This window comes from Heloderma suspectum, chromosome 3 (genome assembly GCF_057233095.1).
Source record: "Heloderma suspectum isolate Gila_16-S chromosome 3, 16-S_ref, whole genome shotgun sequence".
NCBI lineage: Eukaryota > Metazoa > Chordata > Lepidosauria > Squamata > Helodermatidae > Heloderma > Heloderma suspectum.
Window position 1 is genome coordinate 211,313,621 of NC_139460.1, and position 20,864 is coordinate 211,334,484.

The window sequence follows — 20,864 nt, forward strand, 5'->3', positions numbered from 1 at the left end:
ATGACAGGGCTGCTCTCGGGGTTGTGCAAGGTTTGCTGAAAATCAAATGCCTTTTCTTGGATCAGGTCCACTGTTAAGAGTATTTCAATTGCCCAAGGGAGCTCTAAAATATAATCATGAAAGTTAAAGGCTTCAGAGAGAAAAAAGCAAAGTCAGAACTCATTAGAGATTTCAATTGTATTAAAATTTGGCCCTGGATGGCAGTGACCAAAATGCTATTAGAGCTTTATGGCTATTCAGCACAATACGTTAAAAGTTACCTGGTAGTCTCAGTCTATTTTCTAATTAATGTGACAACATAAAAAAGAAATGCATTTGGCAGATGCAATAAGAATGACCAAGCTCTGCAAAGCAATTTTTAAAAAAAAAAATCCACTTCTACCAGAGAACAGAGCCGAGGAATAGGCTGGGCACTGCGAGAGAAGATTATACATCTGTCTAACATGCTCTGTAAAGAGAGAAATTTATTCTTTGCTGATGGTTTGTTTTCCATGAATACTGCATTTTTAGAAAATGGAAAAAGATTATAGTATTCTTTGATACATATTCCATATTTCTGAAATATTCAATATCACACTTGTGTGGTTTTCAATCATTTTAGCATTTTCTAACAATCCAAATAATAAAGTGAAAGAGGTTCAGGAATACTGAAGTCACACACAAAATGATTACTTAAGATTAGTTGTTATTACTGTATGATGCATGGTAGCAGGACTATTTTAGAACTGACAAAAATCTTAGTTATAAAAAACATAGTAGACAAGGTAAAAAAATTAATAAGACTCAGTAGGAAGACAATATTCTATTTTGTGTAAATAAAATCACTGCTCTGATTTTAATTATTTAAAGCATTTTTATCCCACTCCTCAGGCAAAAAAAGGCTCCCGGAGCAGCTTACAATCAGTCTTCAAAAAGACAGTCCCTGACTGCAGGTTTACAATCTAAAAAGGCACAACACACAAGGAAAAGGGGATTAGGAGGGAAGGGGGGGGGAGTAAGTAGACAGTCAGCAGGGCTGGTGGTATGGCCCTGCCTCCCCTCTCATCTCCTGGGCTGGGGTGGTATCCAACTGGAGCAGACCCTGATGTTCCCCTTGCCCACTCCTATCTCCCTTGCTACTTCTTCTTTCCCACAGGGCAGTTGATGTTAGCCCTGCGGGTGGGGAGGGGTACTCCAAGTAGAGCAGGCCCTGATGTTCCCTTTGCCTCTTTCTGTCTCCCTCACTCCTTTTCCTAAGAACTGCTATATATTATTTTATCTAGTCCTTCTGGGCTAGAAAGCAGGCTGGAATCTCACAGAAGACTACTACAATATGCTCTACATATGAATACCTTGAAGAGTATTCAGAAACTGCAGCCAGTTTCCAAATAATCCTATTCAATCAATCCTATTCAATTGAAATAATTCATATAATGGTGTATACATAAATTCGAGCCCTGAGCATATTGTGGAAAAGCGTTCACTGCATTTTGGCCACATGGATCATTGTTTCTCCCGAATTGAGCTTGTTTCCAGGGGTGTTTCCAGGTAAAACCTTCCTAGCGCTACTGATCAAGAGACATTGTGCAGCTACTTTCCTTCCTTAACAAATGTTCCATGATAAGAAAAAAAGATGGAAGAACTGGTGGGAAAAGGCAAAACTGTTGCAAATGCAAGATGCTATCTAGACCACCACCACCACCCCATACAATTTCCTGAATGAGCAAGGACAATTACATAATAAAAGCCTAGCATGGAAGCACCCTAATTGTTTACATTTGCTGCTGAAGGAGCTGTGTGCACAATGCTTACCGGATGGCACTTTGTGTCATGAAGCCAACTTCTCCCATTCTCGGAGCAATTTTCAAATGTAAAAAAAAGTGTTCTATCTTATAGATGAATACAGTAGTGTAAAGCTTATTACTAGACATCTAGTGTAAAGCTTATTATTAGACTAAACATCTACCAGACCGATTTTGCTATATATTTTTTTCAACTGAAGCTTGAGCAGTGTAGACATACAGAAAATTTTGAAACTTCAAAAAAGTTCAAAGCTTGAGCTTTGGGCAGCTCAGGAAGGGAGAAGGCAAAGGGGAGGTTAATGCATATGCCTCACAGTATGCATGTAATGTAACAAGTGACATAGTGTGTGTATGCATGTTTAATAATGCTTACTCCTGTTATTTTATTTATTTTATTTATTTTATTATTTTTATTGCTTTCATTTCTATACCGCCCAATAGCCAAAGCTCTCTGGGCATTTCACAAAAATTAAAACCAAACAGCACACATTAAAACAATTTAAAATATATAGAACATTAACACCACAATATGACAATACAACCACAATAAAAACTAGCAGCAGTGAAGGAATTTAAAATACAGATTTAAAACAGCAAAGCTAAAGGTCTAGAAAGCTAAAATGCTAAAATGCCTGGGAAAATAAAAAGGTCTTCACCTGGCGCCAAAAGGAATACAATGTAGGTGCCGAGCAAACCTCACTAGGGAGCTCATTCCACAGCCAGGGTGCCACAGCAGAAAAAGCCCTCCTCCTAGTGGCCACCCACTTCACTTCCTTCGGCAGGGGCTCACAGAGAAGGGCCGTTGACAATGATCTTAAAGTTCGGGCAGGCACATATGGGAGGAGGCAATCCTTCAGATAACCTGGCCCCAAGCCGTTAAGAGCTTTAAATGTTAATACCAGCACTTTGAATCAGGCCCGGAAATGGACTGGCAGCCAGTGCAGCTGAAAAAGCTTGCTGGCCAGTCCCAGTCTTGCTGCCCTATTTTGGACTAGCTGAAGTTTCCGGACCATTTTCAAAGGCAGCCCCACGTATAACGCATTGCAGTAATCCAGACGAGAAGTTATCAGAGCATGCATAACTGTAGCTAGGCTCTCTCTGTCCAGATAAGGGCATAGATGGTATACCAGCCTAAGCTGATAAAAAGTGCTCCATGCCACTGAGTTCACCTGTGCCTCCTGTAAGCTCTCAGAGTGCTGGGCCAATGAAAGGATAGGCTCAGAATGTCAGCAAAGGGGCTGAAGAAAAGTGAGTTGGTGGTAGTTACAGGAGGAGGAAGAGAAGCTGAGGAGAAAGAGCTGAAAGGACACCAGAGGGAGAAGAGAGGGAAAAACCAGAGATGACAACAGATAGACCAGACACCAGAAAGAAGAGGAAAAGTTGAAATGAAGCAACAGAATCGATAGCCTGGAAGAAACATGGATGGGGGGAAACGACTTCAATTTTTATTGATTTTTTTTCAAAGTTTGAAACTTTGAAAAAGTTCAAAGCTTGAGCTTTAATAGCAAAGCAGTATGTTTCTTGGCTCCGCTCAGTTTCCTATTCCTCAACGGTTCCGGGCTGGGTTAGTTGCTGTACCCCAAATAGTGCCTGATCTAACATCACATGTTTTTGACCTCAAACATCAAGAAATGGTAAATGTTCTTTTTAAAAAGAATATCGTTTTTTCTGTTTTTACCTTTGCCGGTTAATTTGTAGTACATTTATTTTAAAGGTGTAACGTTGTTCCAGTCACAAGGGAAACAGGCAAACATATCCAATCATTCTCAGACTCCTAGCGCACATGGTGACACGGGATTTGCACTAGTGTGTATATATTGCACTGAACAAATGTTTGATCAGCTAGAAAATGCTCTTAAAGGACAGCCTGCAAGAAGCAGTAGTGAGAAGGAGCAAAGAGAAAAATTAGAACAGTATGCACTTTGGAGGTAGTATGTATGATGGATGAGGATCAAAGGCAGGAGGAAACAAGCTCACTGTATCACAGTCATTCCGGTTTCCAGGCATGTCTGCATGCAGCCAAAGATTGGTGGTCTCAGTTTTACTGGCTGCCTCTTACTTTCTATGTGCAATTCAAGGTGGTGATCATTACCTCAAAAGATCAAATGGCTGGGGCCTGTGAAAGATTAAGGGATGCTTTATCCTGTACGACTTTTGCCCAAGGCGCATTACAGGGAAGCTCCTGCTCCAAGTTCCATCAGTCTTCAAGGTTCAATCAGCAAGGGCACAGACTTGGGCCTTTTTGGTTGTGACACCCCATCAGGAAGCCTACACAGCTAAGCTTTAAAAGGGGTCACAAAATATGTAAAGAAGTTTTTGTACAGGTAAGACATTGGGGAATTCATGCTGCCTTGATGTCTAGTTAGAACAAGTCCATCAGGCTGTAGCAGAGAGAGACAGCCCAAGCAGGACCACTCCATCAGCTCTGCAGAGAGACCAGCTCCATTGGCTCCTCCTCTCCCTGAAGCATTTCCTTTCCAGCCTGTCATTATAAGAAATATTCTTTCACTTTTAAGAATTGGTGCCTGTGTTTGCTTTTTTCCCTCTTCCCCCACTATCCTTTTTTTCCCTATTATGTCATGATTTTTCCTGTTTTCCTTTTTTCCTATTATGTCACGACTGTAAGCCTATTTTTATTGATCTTATATAAGTCACTCTGGGAGCCTTTTCAGCTAAATTGTGGGTAAAAATGATTTAAATAAATACAAATGATATATTTTACTGCATATCTTTCAACTTGTTTTATTGTGCTGTTGATGTTCTTGACTTTTCTGAACTAATCTTGAACTTCCATTTGGATGGGAAAGCAGTCTATAATTTTAAAAAACAAATAAATAGAACTTGGAATATAGTCCTAAATTCTTGCAGAAAACCTTCTAAAATTGATTCTCATTTTATTCCAGTGTTTTGTATTGTTTTTCTTTCAAAAGAAAGCCTCAAAGTGGCAGTGCTTTTTAAAAGACATTTTCTCTAGTGAAGAATGAGCTCAGAAGCACATTTTAACAATGCAGCAGAGGCACGTTTTTCATAATACAAATTACATAATAAAGCAGTACTATGATAAATGTATTTTAACATAATGATGCTTTAACTATGAGAATTAAAATTTAACTTAAAGAAAGTTAGCACTTACATTTAACTAAAACTGTCCAGATTTCCAAAAGTACATTTTTACTTTGGTTTTTATTTGGTTTTATTCTTTTAAACACTTTTTTAGGTGTTTGTGTTACATTTTTTTCTGTTTTATATTGTACAGTTTTAAGCTTTATTTTGTGAACCACCCAGACAGCTTCAGCTATTGTGTGATGTGAAAAAAAATGCTATGTATATAGTAAGTACGTAAGTAAGTAAGTAAGTATGTATTGCTATGTATATAATGATTTGTTTCTGTCTTGTAATGTTTAAATACTTTGTGTGACCTCTGTGAGACTATAATGTAACTGAGTAGTCCAGAGGCCTAGCTTTGCTACTGTATATGAAGCCTTAAACAGTTGCGGTTGCCTTAGTTACAGTGGCTTATAAGGAAAGGCTTTAGGCTGTTTTTAAATGTTCAAGGGGAGAAGATACCTTTGTTTTGACTGATCACGTGGGTCAGTAAGATGACTGGCAGATGGGGCTTCCATGGGGAACATAACGGGCCAGAGTTTTCACAAGGTCAGGGAGAAGTCTGCTAACGTCAGTTAGGGGCAGTTGGCAAGTGGGTGACAGGGAGTGGGTGTTGCTGGTCGTTGGCTGAAGGAAGCAGTGATGAGAACTGGGAAAAGAGAAAACCAGTCTGAGAACCCTTCTGGAGGGAGACCTGGAATCTGGAGCTGGTGGCTGTGGAGAGCAGGAGCCCGGGCTGTGAAGTCATGGTGATGCTTCCGGCAGCCAGCAGAGCCCAGCACCAGGCGAATTAAGTCAGAGGTCTGAGCAGAGGGAGCTTCGGCCAGTGATCCATGATGGGCTGAGGGGGAGTTTAGAGGTAATGGATCTCGGGGGCGGGAAGCTAGGCCTACTAGCAGGGAGGACTCCCTTATTAGGTATAGTAACCAAGGATATTAAAGTACATTTAAGCATACCTATCCTATGATTGGAACAAGACTCCATTCCCTTATGTACAAAATATCCCTTCATAAACTTCTTAGTTTAATAGTTCAAACTAGTGATGGGCAAACTTACCCCAACTGAATTCGTTATTTACTCAGAAAGTAACAAATTCATCCATGTGAGCTCAGACAAGAGTTCTCCTTAATACAAAATCTCATTCCGTGTATACAAGTTTTTGCACATGTGAAGTATCAAGGTGCATCTTGGGAGCTGTAGTTTAGAATTATGTAATGCGGCATGACATCTGGCGTCACCACATAATGAGAACCCTTTCTGATTGGTTGTGTTCTGATTGGTTGGCCTGCCTGCATGATGATTTCAGGTAATGTTTACTTACCATTTGCAATTGCCAGTATGGAGATGGACCTGCAGAGTCCTCCGCAGAGCCAGAGCTGTGATGGCAATGACAATGAGGGAAGCAGCTAATGAGACTGCTTCATGTAAGTTGGGGGGGGGGTCTAGATGGTAGGACGATTTAAATTGGGGGGGGACCCATGTACTACTTTATTGCACATGCTCCGAAGCTTGCAATCAATTCCGAACTTAACAGTGAATCCGTGATACATTGATAAGGTGAGCATTGCAAAGAGGCAAGTTTCAACCAACAAGCTGACTAATTACAAAATTCAGCAGCATCACTGGTTCAAACTATGTCTAGTGTTGGTGCCCATCTCATGTTTAAACCTCGTATACTAAGCTACTTTGTTGTTGTTGTTGTTGTTGTTGTTCAGTCGTTCAGTCGTGTCCGACTCTTTGTGACCCCATCGACCATAGCACGCCAGGCCTTCCTGTCCTGCGCTCTCTCCCGGAGTGTGCTCAAGTTCATATTCGTTGCATCGGTGATGCTATCTAGCCATCTCATCCTCTGCCGTCCCCTTCTCCTTTTGCCTTCAGTCTTTCCCAGCATCAGGGTCTTTTCCAGAGAGTTTTCTCTTCGCATTAGGTGGCCAAAATATTTCAGCTTCAGCTTCAGTATCTGTCCTTCCAATGAGCACTCAGGGTTGATTTCCTTTAGGATGGACTGATTTGACCTCCTTGCAGTCCAGGGGACTTGTAAGAGTCTTCTCCAGCACTACGTGGTTTTAAAGTATTCTAAGAGAATTGGTGGTAGCGGAAAAAGGTCAACTTGGGGAATTCTGTGTTATTGTGGCAGGGAGTTCCATAGACCCCAAAATATAAATACTGCTAAAAGAAATATTTGTTGTTGTTGTTCAGTCGTTCAGACGTGTCCGACTCTTCGTGACCCCATGGACCATAGCACGCCAGGCCTTCCTGTCCTCCGCTCTCTCCCGGAGAGTGCTCAAGTCCATATTCATTGCATCAGTGATGCTATCTAGCCATCTCATCCTCTGCTGTCCCCTTCTCCTTTTGCCTTCAGTCTTTCCCAGCATCAGGGTCTTTTCCAGAGAGTTTTCTCTTCGCATTAGGTGGCCAAAATATTTGAGCTTCAGCTTCAGTATCTGTCCTTCCAATGAGCACTCAGGGTTGATTTCCTTTAGGAAAAGAAATATAAGAAACCCCAAAGGCAGCTTACATTTACCCACAGGTGGTATAGAAATTTGATAAATAAATAAAATAACATCATTATTTTATAATGTAACTGAGTAGGCCAGAGGCCTAGCTTTGCTACTGTATATGAAGCTTTAAACAGTTGTGGTTGCCTTAGTTACAGTGGCTTATACAGTAGCCAGGAATGTGACATTTTCTTGCATTCTGCCCCTTCAGTATTTTTCAGCCATGATGCTTATGACTGCCATTTTTCCACTGCAACTCCATTCTCTGCTAAAAATTCACAGGTTCATGTAGTTCAGATTTAAGGTGATTCACAATGTTTTAAAACCATTTTCTCCATTGGCTCTTACACAATTGGATCAGTCAGTGGTGCAGCCCTTGGGGCTATAGTACTGCCCCCACAGCCCGGGTGGGGGGGGAGGAGAATGACCATCCAGAGAGTGGCAGGTGATGAGGGCAACAGAAGAAACTCCATTTTATTCCTGTAGTCATGATGGTGCTATGGTTTAAGTGGGTTTAAAATGCAAAACTTCATATGCCCAGGGTTGGCAAATGTTGTTGCTGTTGTTGTTGTTGTTGTTGTTGTTGTTGTAAAATACCAGAAATGTAAAAGCAGTTATAAAGCATGGAATTGTGGCTGTGGGGCAAACAAAAATGTTAGCTGTGCACTTCACAACCAAAGTAATACATGTGGCCATCTAAAGGGGTCCTTCATAAGGCCATTACGGCCAGGGTCTAAAAGTTAGCTAGCTGCACCACTGGGAACAGCCCCATTTTTTAGTTCTTTTTTGCTTCTTTTATAACATATTGTCAACACAGCTTACAGGCAACACACACACCTTATTGTGTTTTTCCTATTCTTAACAGTCTCAAATAATTCCAATTTTGGATTATTATTACTTTGAAATGTAAACCTCACATCAAGCATTATGCCTTGATAATAACTGAGCCCCTTTTCATTAGTTACTTCATTTGAATGACACTGCTGGTCAGTTTTTGGTATATTTCTCTTCCGTTATTCTAATTCTTGTTGCAAGGAGTGGTTTGTCTTCATTTTGATCAGGTACTCTCCACTTTCTATGAACTGTATCTCTTTTAATTTCAAAATTACTTTCTCTGAAACATTAGCAGCAGCAATAGCTGGAGAGGGGTAGAAAGATTTGTTAATTTAAGCCATTTTGCAGCAGCATGTTGCATATTTTATATGCTTCCTTTTTGCATTTATTGTGGCATTTGGCACTGTGCACACACCTCACCTGAGTCTCCTAGGCTACAGACTTAAGTCTCTTGACTCAGACTCCGACTTGGCCTCAGCCTGAAATCTAGGTCATCCTGCATCTCGCATTCAGGAAGAGAGGGCATAGTACTGCTTGCTTGCACTCTGGCTCTCATACTGTGGTAAATCCTTCCTTAGTGACTTCTAGGGCTGTCTGTTTATTAAGGGAGCTAGGGCAAAACCAGCTTGCAAGTGCGCAGGGAGTTATATACATACTGGACCATTGGCTAATCCAAAATCCATTACAGTATAAGCGCTTGGGTTCATGAAGGAATTGGGGAGAAGTTTAAGTGCTGCTTTCCTTTCCACTTCCTATTTTAAGAGAGAATGTTATTCAAGTGGGCAGTTAATATCTCATCAAGTTTTCATCACATTTAACATTCAAGAATAAAGAATCAAGATGGGCAGAGAAACAAAAAGATCCTGCTCAGAGTGAGGACAGAAATAGCAGCTTTATTTCCCAGTTATCACAGCCCTGTCCATGTGGTGCTCTGAACAATACATTCTGGAGTGGTAGTGTGAAAAGAGCACTTGAGAGGGGAGAATTTGTTTGCAGTTACTGAGAATGGGCACAGAATGGACAAGATGGGACCCATGTCCTCAGATTGAGGAAGGAAGCTGAATAAATGGAAAAGGGTGCTATACTGGTGGGGAATATATGAGGCAGTGGTGGAATTTCCCCACTACTTCATATCTTTAAAAGTGCTCTGCAAAGCAGCTAATAAAAACATACCAAAGCAAATACATTTGTTCAGTTCAGTGGCAGCCCATTATAAAAGGTGCTCATGTATTACCTGCCATGTTGAGCATCCCAACCCATTCTTTACTTTACAGAACCCACAAGCCCCACAGATTTACAATTACAATACCTATATGAATGTCATATGAAGAAAAATGTACATGTATATTTTAAAAGTCAATCTGATCCAGAGGCTAAGGTCATAAAGCTGCTTCCGAATTTCCTGGGTTCAAAGCCCAGATCTTGGTAAGCCCAAGATCTTCTACATTTTCCCCATCTGTAAAATGAGATCATAGCAGTGTGATTGTTATGGGGATGAATGCAATATGGGAATGTTGTTGTGTAGAAATATGAATAGGGGCACAAGCCATCAGACTCCCATTCATTTACATAGTGCATGCACAGGAGGAGAGAACAACCTACCAGATTGTTCCTCATGTCAGTTAAAATAAAAAAAAATATTCTGATTGCATACAATATAATCAAGTTTTGCAAGCCGAGCTGAGTTGATTCCAAATCTGTCTCTCTTCATTGATCTGTAGCTACAAGGTCCATGGCTTACTAGCATGACTATTTTAATACAGTATTTACTCAAACATAGCCCAACAACCTGCAAGGAAGAAAGCCTGACAACTACTAACATTAAATGTACAGTTCATTTGCTGACCATATTAGCTACTCACCATAGTTAGATGTTGTAGCAGGTATGAGACATCAATCATATCAGCCAGAATAAGAAGTCTTGTAACAGCAGCCAGGAGAGCACGTGCTACTTGGACAACTGCCTCCCTTTTAGGCAAATAACAAGGATCATCTGTGAATTTTTTTGCTGTGATCGTTAAAGCTTCACCTGTAAAACAAAGATACAAATAGCACTGCAGTTCATCCTCCCCTAAGTTAATTCTTTAGGCCAGACCATCTACACTGAATTGTACCAGTTGATTTGCAGTCTGTTGCCAAGGAAGCCATCATAATTATTTTAGGGAGATTCTTAGGACTGGTTATCACATGCATACACTCACTGCTGAATTTGCTAACTGGCATCAAGTAAACTTTGCATCTGAGGACATGTGAGAGAATATGAACGTCCTACCTGAGGTGTTTGAGCTCTAATGGGTCATTGACACATGGAAGTTGCCATGATTAGCAGTTGTCACGTGATGAACACAAATGTGTGAAGCAGCCCTTTGATAAAATTTTCACATGTGGTACATTTTCCCCAGCACCACACAACAACATAGTCTCTGGAGTCTCAGAAAATATTTCTCTTGTCCACAGTAGGACTGTGTAATCACCTTAGAGTGGAATTGAATATGGAACAAGTAATGAGAAGGGTCTGATGCACATTATAATCAGTCTAACATGTTCTAAATAACATTTGCTGAAATCTAGAGATGGGTGAACATGTGATGTTCGAGCTCATTGAGGTTCTCTGAATTCCCTTTGGAAGCTTGGCTCCGCTCATTCACATTCCCGAACATCAGGAAAAATGCGCATTTTTGTTTGGGAAAAACAAAGATTTTTAGAAGTGCGCACCCAAAATGCACACCTTTCCCCATTCAGTAAAATATGAAAAATGTGTGTTTCTTGAACAGGCTCACAAGTTCAGAAACATGCAAACATTTTCTCTGAAAATGCATGCAAGTTAGCATTCAGGGTTGCAAACAGAGCTTGTTCCAGTGTTTTTTGCACAGAAACAAAATTCTCATACATCCTAACTGAAATCATGCAGGCCCATGATTGCAAAAATGCCTAATCGTCTTGCACCATAGTTCCATTATTCCCTCCTTTTAATGCTTTAAAATAAATTGTGAAATTTCTCTTTCTGTACCATATTTGGGGAGTTTTCATGTCTTCACTCTTTTTTATTTGTATTGGTTTCTTGAGTGAAGCACTGTTCTATTGCTTTATGCTTGTCCTCCCTAAGTATAGAACAGCAAACTTGGTTATTGACTGCCATAGACCATATTGACTGCCAAACATCTTATTGAATTTCACCTGGTTTCAGCACCTAGGTTTCTGAATTGTTAGGTTCAAAAGCTAACGAAAACATGATAATAAAGCAAGAAACAGCTGAGAAAAGTTTTATGCTATCTGACAACCATTCTCAGGTTACTGTGTTTGATAATACTGGCCCATTACCCTCACAGTTGATGTGGACCAACACATTCTTTTGTTTTTTCCATCCCTTTGTGGGTAGGGAAGTAGGTGTCATTCCTTTTGACTTTCTGTATGTTTTTTTCCTACGTGTTTCCTTTCTATAGATCTGTTTGTTGGTAGCCAAGTAGGTGGTACTTCTTTTTTTGTCAGATGAATGATTGGTTATTGTTCATTGCTAAATTCAATACTGCTCTTAATTATTTTTTTTTAAAAAAAAAAGATTACCCTATGCAAACCAGTGGGCCGGTCTAGTTATACTCAAGGGAGATTAATGTTTGGAGGGGAAGGGTAGCCCCACTCTGAAATATATTACTACAAGTTGTATTGTATCCCCAACCCCTGACAGGAGTGCTGCTGTTCAGGGCTCCAGCCAGTCTAAAACAGAAGCCTTGTACTGTTCTTCAGGGCTGGAGGAGGGGGAAGCTTCAGGAGGGGGAAGAGGGGAAAGGACATTTTTCCCATTTTGAAAACATCATGCATTGTGCTAGATAATGCTAAAGGGCTCAGATTTTGGGCTATTTTGCTGCCTTATAATGGGAGGGAAGCTTCTGGAAAGTGGGAAAGGAAAAATATACCCTTTTCCCTTCTCCCCTGCCTAAAATATCCCCATATAGCATGGGCAAGAGCTTTTTCCCCCACTTCTTGGCACACCTCCCCAGGGCCGATGTCAAGAGTAGGCATGGTTGGGAACCTGCTGAGGGCCCACACCCCAGCAGGGGCCCACTGACAAGAGATCCCTGGAGGTGTTCCTCCTCTTCATCATTGCAACCTACTTGTTCACCTTCTTCTCACTCTGATCCAGACTACAGTGGTAGAGAAGAGGAGGAGTAAATGCCGCTGTCTATTTTCTCAGTGGCTCTCTGCTGGGCAAACAAGCAAGTGGTAGCAATGATGAGAAAGCGGATGAGGGGTAAGAGCAGGTGGTGACAATGTTGGTGAGAAGGTAGGCTCAGTAAGGCTGAGGCTCGCTGACAGCATCTTGCCCAAGGGCCCTCAAAAACATGGAAACAGCACTGTACCTCCCCTAACCCTAATTCCTCCTCCTTCTATGGCTGTGTTTCTATGACAACAGAAGGGTGAAGCAAACAAAGGAATACTGGAGTTTTCATGGAATCAGCAGGGCTCCAAAGGACTGCACCACACTATTATAAGTCACTGACAGAAACATACTTCTGGGTGGGGTGGGGGGATTGGAAGTGAGCGTCATCAGACTGGCAGGGGCTGATCAACCAATAAGAGCGGCTCCCCCCTCTAGACTCTACTCCCCTTAATGGCAATCTTGGGAACAAGCCCCACTGACCACAGTGGGAGTTACTTCTGAGTAGTCCTCCTGGACCAATACCCCATTCTGCTCATTTTTTTTTCCTTTCCCTCTAAATGCCAGGCTACCGCATTATCAGGCACCCCTGAATAAATGTGCTATTGTGCAATAGCGCAGATGCGTGATAGCGCATCTTCAGGAACAAGCCTCATTGAGTACAACAGGAGTCAGCAGACACCCCTGAACAGGTGCTATCGCGCGATAGTGCAAATGCATGTTAGTTCTATTTCGTGATGGAGTGATAGAGTGATAGCAAGATACTGACATAGAGGGTATGGGTATTGATGGAAGATCTGTGCAATGGTGTTCTAATGAGATAGCGCCTTAGCGTGTAATATGAAAGCTGAACTGTGAAGCTTGCAAAATGGGACCAAAGGACACAAAGGAATATTAGCCATGGATCCTCCTCACATGTAGTTCTGGGGAAGCGACCTGCGATAAACCTGATTTTCAGGCTGTAGTGGGAGTATTTGCTTGCCCAGGATAGCATGCTTATACGCACTAGTGATCTAGCACTTATTTTCAATGTTTTTTAAAAAGTTGGTTCCTCAGCATCCTGCTCCAAAATGGCATTGAAACCTCTGGAGAACAGGGAAGGAAAGGGCTGGGTTAGTGTAGTCGCAGGCGGGTGAGTGACATGTCCCCATGAGCAGGACTATGATACCAACACAAATGCAGGTGATGGAACACACTCCAAGAGGACTGTAATCAAGCTGAAGTAAGGAGGAAAAGTCGGACTATAATCAGTCTCAGAAGAACCGGGTTTTCTGTGACAAACTCCGGGGCACCTGCTGGATGGCCATGACGTCATGTAAACTGCGTGACCTCCACATGCAGTTAGGCTGGAGTAAATTGCTGGTGGGAACACACCCATATGTACTATTTGTTGTTAGAAGCTCAAGCAGGGAACATCACTCCCCCTGGCATTTTCCTCTTTTTTCCCCCCAACGGACACTCTCAACATTCTGTAGTTCAACTGCTCTGAACATTCCATAGGTCCTGAAAGTCATTCCTTCTTTTAAAATTTACAGATATACTTCTTCATATCTGGGGAGTCCCCCCAGTATGCAGAAATCACTACCTTGGGGAGGGGGCAGTTGGTTCACTCATTAAAATTAATAGGTATCAGACCATCCAAGTTTGGCAACAGGAATGATGACCACTAGTAGTTTCCCACTAGGAAATCCTTGCTGCATAATGAAAGAGTTAGAAATTTACTCCCTGTTAAACAGTCAGTATATCAACTTGGAAGAAAATCACATGTGAAATCATAAAATTAATAGCTTTTGTCTAGCTTGTATCTGGTGATACTATTAAAGTTAAGTGTAGCCATTAAGAACGAACAAACAGTTGGACATATCAATAAACAATTGTTTTGAAAATGCCTTTAGAAACACTGTCTTAGCCTTACATACACTAAAAGGATGTGGCAACTGAAACATTTATGATACTGCCCTATAATACACAAAAGCACTTCTAAAACTCATTTAATAGCAAGATTGCGTAGCAATAGCCTAGGTATACCATGGTGCCTTTAGAAATTCAGTGTTGACTCAAACAAGGGGTTTTTTTAAAGAAAAGTTAATCTTTAGAACTATATGCTGCCTTCATCCTACATGCTAATGGTATATTATATTGCTTTTACTCCAACATGAACCCGATATTAATACCTTTAGGAATGTACTTATCTGCTTGTGTCAAGCAAACGTGCTTTCCACTGACTGCACATACACAAAATCAGCAGAAGCAGTGTCCAATACCATAAATGGTTTCAGCATAGGCCAGCTAGACATGGATTACACCAGACTGGAGTGGGTTCAATCCTGCATGGTCTACAGGGTTTTCAAATGGACGCATCAATGCACACATACCCATTGGGTTTGTGCACATTTTAGAAATGTATACAGTATTTTTTCACATATCTTTCAAATGTGCTCAAATGCATTTTTTTTTTCGTTCACAGAATGCATTGCAAGCCCAGAAAGGTATGGATTTCCAGCCACAACATGGATCTTTTTCCATGTCCTATTCTAGGAAGTGCAGATCAGATAAATTCATTTTTGAAAACTTGATGGAATGAATTTCTCACCCATCCCTACTTGGGATGTCTCTGGTTGGACTTTAATATTCAGACTCCTTTTTGGCAAGGTAAGCTTGCATCTAAGCACTACGTATACAAATAGCAGGAGAAGCTGAGCAAGTCTAGCATTTCTGCAAGATTTGTATGCCTTGTAATGCTGCCCATAAGTTGCTATCCTGATGATTACACCGATGTAGCTGACCCATACCTTTAGGATGGTGCAGGGTAGGTGTCTACATTATTGCCCTGTGCACTCTTCACTATTCAACACCATATAACAACTTTCTAAAAGGCTACTACACTGTATTTGCCAATAGTGATGGTTGCCAGCACAGCAGCAGAAGAACAATGTTCTACATCTGGTAGTCCTTGCATCATATCTGACCTAGATACGTGCATACCTGGCCATAGCAACAAGTTATTAGCATCTCTTACCTTGAGATGCATCACAACCTTTAAAATAACTTTATTTTTCTCCCAAAAGAACATTTTCATTTATAGCAGTTTGTGTAGTCAAATCCTGAAAATATGCAATTCCTGCTCAAATCCTGAAAAAGATTCCAATGAAAAATAAAAGTGTGTTCTAATATGCATTGTTGACCCCCTTCAAAAACTCTTAGGTTTGGCATAGAACATAAGTCATCAGACCTGTACCACTCTCACGTCCACCAATGATAGTAAAGAAACATCATTTGTTAAAGATACACCAATCTGCATCTAAATATTTGGTTTATTGATTGGTTAGAACCAATGTGTGTGTAAAATTCTCATAGAAATAGAACTATTACTACTGCTATTTAACATACACCATATGCCATCAGAGTTCTAGAGACAGTTCTTGTATTACATTGGCAGCATAGTTTCTGTTTTCTCATAGCTGAGCACTACACTATAGTGATAATGTTTGAAACAAGGAGCGCCATAGAGCAGATGATGTGGTTTACTTCCAGTGCCAATGCTGCACCTCTGTGGGGGCCAGCATCACTAGTGTAGGAAGCAAACACCTCATCCTCCCATCCTTTGTGGTGTCCCCCTGTAACCTGGGATTCAATGCCACAAGGTCCTTAGGCCTTCTCCAGGCTCTCTAGGATCATAACCTGCTAAAGAACCAGTGACTGGTTGGTGTGCCCCGCTTCATGTACACTTAATGAAAGAATAGTATGCCTCCTTCAAAATAAAAGTATTAGAGTGCATACACAACATACATACTAAAAACGTAACATGTGAAACAGCCTTAATTAAAATGGACAAGGAAACAGAATTAGGAAACAAGGGACTCAGCAAAAGGCACAGAAAAAGCACAAAGAGATTAACTGGAACAGGATAAGCGAGACAATGATACTAGGAAACATTTTGTCAGGAAAAATAGATTTAAGAATGGGATTTTTAGGATGAGGGGGGACTAGATTGAGGGACCAAATGGAGAAACATTAACTAGGCATAGGGAACCGACAACACATTGGCTTACAAAAAGGATGGCATGAGGGATAACAAAAAATTACTAAAGTGAGCACCTTTAAATGACTTGGTCACACTTTTATTTTCATATTATTGTATGCAAGCTGCTACCTATTTCTCTTGCTAATTGTTGCTTTTTTATATATACCTTATGATTTTACACTCTGAAAGACATTATGATTTAAGATCTATTATTATTTCAGTGCATCTGAAATGTAGGTTGAATGTTATTCTGAGTGTTCTGGGGGTGTCTCTACAACAACGGAAGGAGAAGTGAATGGTGGCTTACCCGGATTTTCAAGTTTTGGCCCATGCAGGGCTCCACAAACGAGTGCACTACACCATTCTAAGTCACTTCACAGGAACATACTTCCGGGTGGGGTGAACATCATCAGACTGGTAGGGGCCACTCAACCAATAAGAGAAGGTCACCCCCTTCAGGCTTTACCCCCCTGTCTCCTTCCCCTGAAGCTCCCGTAATGCGAAGGTTCAAAGCTTCACACTAATTACTTCCTTACAGCAACAAAGCAAACAGTAAAGAAACACAGCATTGGTATTTAGGGAACAAGCCTCATTAACCACAATGGGAGTTACTTCTGAGGAGACATCTGCTTCCCCAACCTATGCCCAATTCCACCAATTTTGTTTTTATTCCTTTCCCTCCCCTATCTCACTATCTTGCATTTGCCAGCAAGTCCCATAGCCCCTATCTCACTATCACGCAATTGCGTGATAGTGAGATAGGGGCTATAGGACTTGCTGGCAAATGCAAGATAGTGAGATGGGGGTGTAGGTATTGCCAGACAAAAGTCCTAATTCGCTTAAATGTGTTACTTTTTAAAAAAAGGTTAGAGGCTGCCCGGAGCACACCTATACTTTGCAGGGATGGCCACCAGAGTTTGGTGGTAGGCAAGGTGAAGTAAATGCCATGAGGTAGCTCGGAACTCTGACTGCCAGCCCTGAAAGGGTGGAAACATTGAGGAAACACAGGTAGGGAAAACACTGAGGAAATACCCCTTGACTGGGGTCAGTGAGGTCACCGCCAGGTGAAAGACGCACCTCTGGGCAGGGAAATCATGCTGGAGTAAATGTGGAGGGTGGTGCACACCACAACAGAAGCATAGACAAGCCGCATTTAGGAAAACAGTTGGACTAAAAGTAGTCTCAGAAGAACCGGTTTTTCAGCATGAAACTCCAGGGTAGCCACAAGGAGGCCATGACATCATGTGCCCCAAATGACCTCTGAACGCAGCAACCTTGCAGTAAAATGCTCATGGACACACACACACACACACACACACACACCTAGTTTTAAACACAGCTGGGCAAAAGATAGCATGATGCAAATTTGCAATGTTGCACAATACTGTTATCACAACAGCAACACACAATTAGTTATTCACCTGTGAGGATGCCACTGAGCCAGCTTATTTATCATGTTAGTTTCACAATGCAGAGCCATGCAATTTTTCCCCTCCTATCAGTTTCTCTGGGGCATTAGGGACCTGTACAACAACAGATAAGCTGTTACATGCCGGTGGGCTTGTACCCTGTAGACCTCTTGGTTAATGTTTCTTGCTTCACAGCTGGGACGTAACTGATCACCATATTTGGACTGGGGCAGGTGTTCTAGGCATACCATTTGGCTCACTTAACAGCCATCCAGAACTGTCTGCTCTGCTCCTGCATAGTGCAACTTGTTCACTTCCGCTCTCCGCTTGTGCCACACTGTGGAATATGTAAGTTGAGGCTGATTCACACAGTAGCACAGAAACCATGCATCTTCCAATATGGGTGCGTACCACAGGGAACAATGGCTAATCAGGGAGCTCGCTATGAAACTCTGCCCATTACATTTTTTTAGCATGTGCAACACATTAATGTATGAAGCAGATGTTAATCTGGAAAAGGAAAACTGTCAGATGCCAGGTCTGGCCCTATGGTAGAGGTAAAATGTTATGACCTGGTTCCTTCCAGCATTACAATCCTGAGAATGTTAATTTGTTCTGTGTAACTGCTGATCACCAGTGCCGAGAACAAAGCTGAAACTATCCCCATTTTCTTCAGCAAAGTATTTTTCCCCCACTGAAGTGTTCCACAAGAATAAAAAGAAAGAAGAATCAATACACTAAGGCTGTTTTCAAGTTGTATCTCCCTGGCCAAGGAAGAAGTACTGCGACTGCTGGCTGCAGCTTTGAAGAATTGCTGCAGGAGAGCTAATAGATTTGTTGGGCACAGAAAAAACATCACTGAATTCAGAGGGGGGGGGAATGAGACAAGGGAGAACTGATTAAATTGGCAAACAGAATTTATTACTCCAGGGCAGACAGAAAAGGAAACTGAAAAAGTTGTGTAGGAAAGTGGAAAAATAGCTGATTGATTAATTCTGCATGCAAAGTAGCAGAGTTTTTTATAAACCAGGAATGAATGATAACAGGAAGAGGAAGGGAAGAGTTTGAGATTAAAACAGAATCAAGTTTGTCAGATAGTGCAGGGGTGGGAGGTGAGATGAAGGTGGCCACATGCCCAAGCTACAACTGTCAGGGTTATGCAGAATTGAAAAGGAGAACACACATTGTTGTTGTTGTTGTTCAGTCGTTCAGTCGTGTCCGACTCTTCGTGACCCCATGGACCATAGCACGCCAGGTCTTCCTGTCCTGCGCTCTCTCCTGGAGCGTGCTCAAGTTCATATTCATTGCATAGAACACACATACACAGCCTTTATTATTTATTTACCTTATTATTCAGATTTATATACTGCTTTCCACAGAATTATCAAAGTGGTGAACATGCAATGTTATTACCATAAAAAAATAAAGTATAACAATAAAAATGGACAATAATAAATACTAATCAGCAGTATAACTACACTCTACTGTGCGCTACAGACCATAGCTGGTTGGGTCACACTTCAGGGAAAGCCTGTATGAAGAGACGGATGTTAAGAAGACATCTGAACATAAGAACTGTAGGGGCCTGTCTAATGACAGTTGGCGTATTTGTATTCAACAACGCCAGACTTGTGTCAGACAGTTTACAGGCACCTCCTAGCAACCTTTCCACCAAAGCTTAAGGAAGTCAGTGGGCAATTGTAATGGCATCATCCATCCCACTTATTAAAGTGTCACTAGAAACTAGGCTGGGCTTCTCAGAACAACAGCAAGGATTTTTTTTTTCTCCTTAAATGAAAGAACTTTAAGGGGGAAACCCTCAGTGTTCTCAGATTAAGGTAAGACACACACACCCCTTAGAAATGTCTTTGGCTTTTGCCCATCCCTGATGATTTATTTGATCTTTGGAGGGCATTTTTGCCCCACCCACCCTCCTGAAATGCTGAAAAAAGCTGGGCCAAATACTTAGGCCCCGATTTAATCTGTGATAATTCTATGAACAGCTTAAGATAAGCAAAGCGACCGTTCACAACAGCAGTAACTGACAATGACAGTAACAACCTGGCTTTACTATCTGGCTTCTCCACATCATTTTTTTTATCTCGCAAATTTACTGGGGCTTCTGCTTCTGGATTCTTTGTGGGATTAAGATGGACTCCTTCACACACACTTCCGGGGGGGGGGGGGTTGGAGGATTGGCTTTATCCGCAAGTTATATATGTTTCATTATACAGTCACTAGATGGCACTGTTATAGCACCACTTCCTCTTTACATGGGGCCGATCTACATTGCGCCCGCCATCGCAATGAATTCGGTGTCTCGTCAGGTTAAACGCTCTCACATTAAAACATGATTATTCACACTCACCCATTTTCCCTAGGGATGTATGAAACTCACTTACCTTTGCTCCGTCCCTCCTCGTGGAATCCTGGACGGGGGGGAGGCGATCCAGTCCTCCCCCCCGGAATCCTCGATGGCCAGCTCTGCTCCGCGGCCAGGCCGCGGAGCAGCCAGCCAGGGCCATCCGCAGCTGGATTTCTGGCTGCAGACGGCCTGGTGCAGATGCAAATGGCGGCCACCATAGCAGCCGCCATTTGCGTCCAGCTAGACAGCCGTGATAGGCTACGTAAGAATTTACATAGCCTATCACGGCTAACATAAAAAAAAAAATGCAGCGTATGCAAATGGCAGCTACGGCGGCCGCCATTTGCATGGCCTATTTTTCGCCGACTTATCTTACGTCAATATTTACATAAGATAAAACAGTGGGGAAAAAGGGGAACGCGAATAGCAGTAGTGGACGCTATTTGCGTTCCTTTATTTTTCGCCATTCTGGCCTACATAAATATTTACGTAGGCTAGAACGGCGAAAAATAAAGGAACGCAAATAGCGTCCACTACGCTATTTACGTTCCCCTTTTTTCCCGCCGTTTTATCTTACGTAAATATTGGCATAAGTCGGCGAAAAATAGGCCATGCAAATGGCGGCCTCCGTAGCCTCCATTTGCATACGCTGCGTGTTGTTGTTTTTTTACGTTAGCCGTGATAAGCTACGT

The 20,864-nt window shown here is 41.8% G+C and overlaps 1 protein-coding gene across 1 annotated transcript in view; it reads right to left on the reverse strand.

Moving 5' to 3' along the window:
• CTNNA3 (catenin alpha 3) overlaps window positions 1-20,864 on the reverse strand; it is a 1,165,030-nt gene that overhangs the window by 1,115,940 nt on the left and 28,226 nt on the right. The window contains exon 3 of the mRNA XM_084845397.1: window positions 10,081-10,247. Within this exon, the coding sequence (XP_084701523.1) occupies window positions 10,081-10,247 (167 nt within the window). The remainder of the gene's footprint in view (window positions 1-10,080; window positions 10,248-20,864) is intronic.